Source organism: Nematolebias whitei, chromosome 8 (assembly GCF_014905685.2).
Source record: "Nematolebias whitei isolate Nwh7 chromosome 8, NemWhi1, whole genome shotgun sequence".
Lineage (NCBI taxonomy): Eukaryota > Metazoa > Chordata > Actinopteri > Cyprinodontiformes > Rivulidae > Nematolebias > Nematolebias whitei.
The window spans coordinates 30,174,689-30,180,688 of record NC_056505.1 but is presented as its reverse complement, the minus strand read 5'-3'; the positions used below and the strand labels follow the sequence as shown (position 1 = coordinate 30,180,688).

At 40.6% G+C, this 6,000-nt stretch overlaps 2 protein-coding genes across 4 annotated transcripts in view; both read left to right on the top strand.

The window, feature by feature from the left end:
- Positions 1–693: 693 nt before the first annotated feature.
- On the top strand, positions 694–2,526 carry LOC119413520. Its single transcript, XM_037680579.1, has 2 exons — positions 694–1,219; positions 1,969–2,526. Exons 1-2 carry the CDS (start codon positions 835–837, stop codon positions 2,334–2,336), a joined length of 753 nt encoding a protein of 250 aa, XP_037536507.1. The 5' UTR covers positions 694–834; the 3' UTR covers positions 2,337–2,526.
- A 3,067-nt stretch (positions 2,527–5,593) lies between these two features.
- The window catches only part of ncor2 (nuclear receptor corepressor 2), an 83,374-nt gene continuing 82,967 nt past the window's right edge, over positions 5,594–6,000 (top strand). For all 3 annotated transcript variants that reach the window (XM_037681175.1, XM_037681174.1, XM_037681173.1), the window contains exon 1: positions 5,594–5,777. In XM_037681175.1, the coding sequence (XP_037537103.1) occupies positions 5,673–5,777 (105 nt within the window). In that variant the 5' untranslated portion in view covers positions 5,594–5,672. The remainder of the gene's footprint in view (positions 5,778–6,000) is intronic.

The window sequence follows — 6,000 nt, the reverse complement described above, 5'->3', positions numbered from 1 at the left end:
ATTATTAAACAGTTGAATTGACCTCTACGATTTGTGAAAACATTTTTCACAACTTTTGTCAGTGCATGATTTACTGCAGCAATTTCCCTAGCATTAACCAAGGGGGTCACCCTACCTCCTCAACGGCACTGCCCACCCCCCATGAAGGTCATGGCATGTACAAAACACCTATACGTGTTCATGTGTTACCAATTTATTGTGCTGGGGGAACTGCCAAAGCATTACTCCACCCACCCATTTTACAAATCAGAACTGATTTTTGCCTCGTGAAACACAAAGGAGGCACTGAATTAGTCATTTTTTTCATGGGTTTGGTAGTACGGTGGCTGATAAGTGCAAACATGCCGCACATGGCTAAATGTGCCGCAAACGGCAAAACCCACTACAGACACATGAATGATGCAAATTTCAAAACACACAAACAAAAAAAATGATGCAAATTTCAAAACACACAAACAAACAAAAAAAGCTAATGCAACAGAAAAACGTGGCAAAAGAAAAATTCTGCAATCACAGAAAATACACAGAAGAAAAAAGATACAACCAACAAAACCAGTGCAAAGGAAAAATGCTGCAAACACAAAAACACAAAAAATTTACCATATTTTTCGCCCTGTAAGTCACGGGTTTTTACATAATTTGCATGCCCTGAGACTTATCCACCTTATTCTGCAAGAGCGTATGTGGGCTGCCATGACAGACAGGTACCGCCCCCTCCCGGTTTTATACTTCCGGTGAGCTAAAGCGAGAGGCACTTTTGCTAATGACAGGCACTTTTGCTAATGACAAATTCTAGTAATTTGTGCTGTAGCAGGAGGCTTAAACAATTCTAATATGAGTTCGGGTTCAACTTGTGCTGTTGTTGGCTGTCACAACAGCTCCAGAAAACTGAAAGACGAGCTAGAAACGTATTGTTTTGCACATCAACAACTTCGAAAGGCCTGTGTGTGCCCAGCGCGTTACGAACTGCACTCCATGCCGAGGAAGGAGGATCGAAAACGAGCGTGGCTGGCAGCTTTAAAACTCAAATACCCCCCGAAGAGAGTTTATGTTTGCTCCTTTCATTTTATTGATAAAAAGCCCACAGAGCTTCACCCCGACCCGGAGCTCTATCTGGGCTATGACCGGGCCCCACCAAAGAAAAGAAGGCAGCTCATCCGGACCACTGTGAGCCAGACAGCTTCCAGCAACATCGACAAAACGGCCGAATCTGTTCCCGGTGAGTGAAATTGAAAATGTGATTTGTCCCCGCTTCACATTTTAATCATGCTTAGCTCTTATCTTTTACTGAATTATATTATTATTAATGTTATAATTGTAATGTTATAATTACTATACTGTGGATGGTGTTAGCATCAGCGCTAGCTGGTTGCAGTGTTATTGTGGATGTTAGTGTATTATTAATTTAATTCCAAAATACTTTATCACTAAGAGAAAGTACTTGATTGGCAGCCAAATCCAAATCTTAAAGACAAAGTGGTTAGTAATTAACATCAGTAGCATGCTAGCAGAGATGTATATGATTTCATGTAACTGTCCGAGAATAGCTTTTTATTTAGCAACCTGGTAAAATTCAGCCCCCAGGGCTGTAAAAGTCTGGGGATTTTGTTAATAAAGAATATGTTGAGTTATTAGAGGCAGGTTATTTGAAACAGACACAGCTGAAAAAAAAACTTCTTTTAAACTCTTTAAAGAAAAAGCTTAAATGCAACCTAGCTCCAACTGATTTTTTTAAGGATGAAAAACTAAAATCTAATCACAATATTTTGATATTATAGCATAATTTGATGGGGCTTAGGAAAATTTAAGGGGGCTAAAGCCCCACTAAAACAGCACTATTGACATTTAAGATGTATCATGTGTGTACGAGTGTGGAATTACAAATTTCCTTCCTAAAACGTAATAAGGTAAGTGACACTTGACAGGTTGTGTTACGCTGATTTGATTTTGTATTTTTGTGTTATTCAGAGTGCACCGTAGATTCACCGTCAGTCATCCCAGACCTGGCTAGCGTCTCCACACAACCTCCTGGGCCACATCTGCACTCAGTCCACACACAGTGGGAGGACCCTTCGCTAAAAGATCATCATCAATACTGCAACACGTCTGGCAGAAAAGATGTCCAGGACAAGACGACTCAGTGTGATGAAGTTGCATTTTTTCTTCTACAAAATGACGCAGACGCTTTGCTGTACACTGGTATAGCGTTAGAAACATTTAACACTCTTGTGTCAGCACTGGAAGGAGATGACAACAATGAATTTACAATGCCTGTACAAGATCAAGTCCTTATAACACTTATGAAAATAAAGACTAATCGTGTCTGCAGCCCTTGAGTTGATGTTATACTGCTGCTCTGCCTTGTGGTGTCTGAAGTTTATCATGCTTAGACGTTTGGGTTGAAGATTCTTTGCTGTCCCAGCATTCCACCTGCGCTGCTCATCTGTACATGCTAGCCCCGTCTTTCCACTGATCACAGCATTCTGGACCTGTAACAATTTAACAGACTTCAGCTATCACTGCTCCTAATAAACTGAAACAAGTTATTTACATCCCTGCTGTTGTCATTTATTTTTTCCTTTTCTGTAAATGTTAGGTTGCCTTGCATCCAGTCTGTACTTTTTTAAAAACAAATAATATAAAAATACTGTACAGCCTTTTTAATGTTTACTTTTTTGTGACAGTAGATCACAGGCTGCACAATGCTCTGGCTTCCACATGTAAACACAGGCAGACAGGAAGCTCACAGCTTTCGCCCAGTTCAGTGATTCTGATTCAGTGATGTAAATATTCTGATATCCAGATAAGTGATATACCTTCCACAGAATAGCTGCCGCATGACTGCATGATTTTCCCAATCCGGCGATACAGGAACAGCCGACCGTTTCTACCACTCCACTTTCTCTGAGCATGACCCATGCTAAGTGTTTAGCTTGACCAACGCTCTGGCTCGGCTCAACAGCTGCTTTCAGAAAGATAAAGTCGCCTTGTTTCTTGAGCAAAACTGTATCTATTTTGTTGCTGTGGAGGTAATTATACGCCTCTGTGCTTTTATAATTCCGCAATTCCTCGCCATCGACGCCTTCAGAAAAAACAAGGTAATTAATAATATCGATGTAGGTAATTCCGGGCCATGATTTCATATCATCTACCCAGTCCGTGAGAAATGATGGGTGAGACACAGTTAACGACTTATCTTCGCAGCTTTTTAAAACATCCTTGCAATGTATCCACCTCTGATGTGCTGCCATTTACTTCAGGTAAAGGAAACTTTTGTGTCAAAAACATTAAATTGCTAGCAAGTGCGTTAACCCACAAACGTAAACAACAGCGCGGGATCGCGGGCGGAAGTAAACAACCGGCTTCCGCTATGAATTATGGGTAGTGGCGCCAAATCCGGAATAAGGTGGATAGGCCGAAGCAACGTATTTGAGTTTTTTCCCATATTTATAAACCAAATTTTGGCTGAGATATGACCATTTTCATTCATTCTGACATTGAAAATATTGAACACTGCCATTTTCAGCTGCTAGATGGCACTCAAGTGGTATGGCATGTCATTGTATCATGTAATAAATAGGTTAAACGTTGCTATTAATGACACTATCGGCTTGCCATACCCTGCCACTGTTGTCCAGCTCGCTTGGAACAACCGTCAAATCAGTTTCATTTTGCTTTGCCGCCTCAGCGAAATGAAGCTGATTTGACCATTATGGTGCATTTATTAAGTAAAAGTTCTACTGAGACACACCTTTACTATAAAGTCAAGCAAACAAATAATAATTTAAGGTGCTTATCTTGTTAAATGTCTTGTTGTTGATGGGGGGTCGGTAGACGGGGCGCTCGGTTCTGTTGATTGGACGGGGCGCCCCCCTTGTATAATGGTATGGGAAACACTGGAGACACACCTTTACTATAATTTTGAGGAAACAAATAATTGTTTTTAAGTGTTAATCTTGTTAAATTATTGTTAAAGTCCTCCCGTGCACTCTCGCGATCACCATTTGGCAACCAATCAATTTTTGACACACCGGCCCACATTTCTGGGTTGTCAGCGGTGACGCATAATAGATGTGACGTATATGGCGAAGCAACATATTTATGGATTTTTCCACTTTATTAGACATATTTGGACTGATCTGACTTGTATGGCGGAACGATATGTACGGCAGAAAATACGGTACCCCAAAACAACTGCAAGTAAGAAATGTTGCAAACTCTCCTCAAACGGAAATGCACCAGACCAATAGGAGGACTCGACCACCTGTCGTATGGGTCCAGAACCCCTGTAAATACACTTGAGTTGGAGGGAAGGACCACCTTGAAGTTGTTTTGGGGCGTTTTAATGTTTTTGGTATTATCAGCATTTTTCCTTTGCATTTGTTTGTTGATGTGTTTTTCTTTTGCATTTTTAATTTTTTTTTGTGTGTGTGTGTTTGTGTGTTTTGCAGTTTCCATCATTTGTTTGTGGCACATTTAGCCATTTGCTGCATGTTTGCGCCTGTCGGTCACTGTAGTTTGGCACCAAAAGTTAATAATTTGTAAATGTCCATCCAATGATTATTTCCTAAAAGCTTCATTCCAGTTTGTTTTGTGGTTCATGGGTTATTTTGTTATCAGACAAAGTTGACTCCAAAAAATGGCAGAAGTTTATCAAAAATCTTGTATATTCTGCGAGTTCTCGTGATATGTGTTGGGATCAGTCTCAGCTACTACCACACTTCTTATCACTGTAAATCAATATGTTGATATCTGTGAAATTGACTGACATGCAACCGTTCTTATGGTGAATTGACTTAGGCAGCCATCTTGAATTGAGTTATTACAAAAATGTTTTATATGTACATCCAGTTTTTGCAAGTTTTATCCAAAGTTGTCTGGTGGTTTGAGATGTTTTGGTAACAAACAAATAAACATGGTCAAAACACTGTCGTCCACTTTCGCTTTTCAGGAGTGTGTGGTAAATATGACTTATGTTAGATTCAAACTGGTACCCACTAACTTGCTGAGCAAATCAGTCACATTTTCTTCCAAGTGCTCATTTGCACATCCTCTTGTTGCTTTGTTACAGCACCGGAGGTAAATAGATCCAGTTTAGATTATGTACTTGTGGAGTAAAATTCTAGTAGCATATCTGTCGAGTCTACGGTTCTATTTGATAATATGTTGCCTGTAATAGCCTGAAGTATTTTATCTAGGTGCTGGTTTGTTTGGCTGATATCTGCGAGCAAATTCTCAGTTTGAGGACAGTGGGCTATTCAGTAAGCTGTGAAGTGGGGGGTTGAGATGAGCAGGTGCAGAGGCTCACTTCTATCTTTCAAACTATGGAAGGGGAAGCAGCTGTAGTGGGGAGCAAAGGATTTTCTGATTTCCGGAGTAGACCGCTACACACGTTTAAACCTCTAGGTACTCTTGAGGTGCTAGCCAGAAATCATCAAACTGCTTTGTAACTTGGTGTTCAATTTAATCTTTTCATTTTCTGGTGAGAAATGTCCAAAGCAATTTCAATGAGTTTGGTAAAGTAAAAAATAAAAATAAATAAAAGTTTCACCTTTGTTCTTCTTCTTTCTTCCACTCACAGGATGCAGGCTTAAAGGAACAGCCGATGATGTGTGGTGTATGCTTTACAGCCTCACCCTCTTCCTGCTTGTAGAGGAAGCGGCTGTGCCAGCATGTCCTCTCATCCCCAGTCTGTGCCGCCGGGTCGGAGAACTTTGGATACACGGCACCTGCCAAACCCTGCCACCATACCACTGCAGCTGCAACGAACACACCCGGTAAGGGCCATTTTGCTTAGCGCATATGGAATAATCATAGTGAGGAAACATCTTTTTCTCTGTATATTCTGTTGGATATACGGTATGTAAAACAATGTGCATCTAAGACTGGAGAAAACGCTCAAACCTAGTTCCCTCCCTCCAACGGATGGTAATTAAACAGAAGCATTCCGGGGTTATAACGTGCTGCATTGGAATGGGTTCCTCATTACATGTTTGAGTT

Coding starts and splice junctions, on each gene's coding strand:
- LOC119413520 (XM_037680579.1), top strand. CDS start 835: ATGAGTTCGGGTTCAACTTGTGCTGTTGTTGGCTGTCACAACAGCTCC. Junction 1,220..1,968: donor AACGGCCGAATCTGTTCCCG/GTGAGTGAAATT, acceptor TGTGTTATTCAG/AGTGCACCGTAGATTCACCG.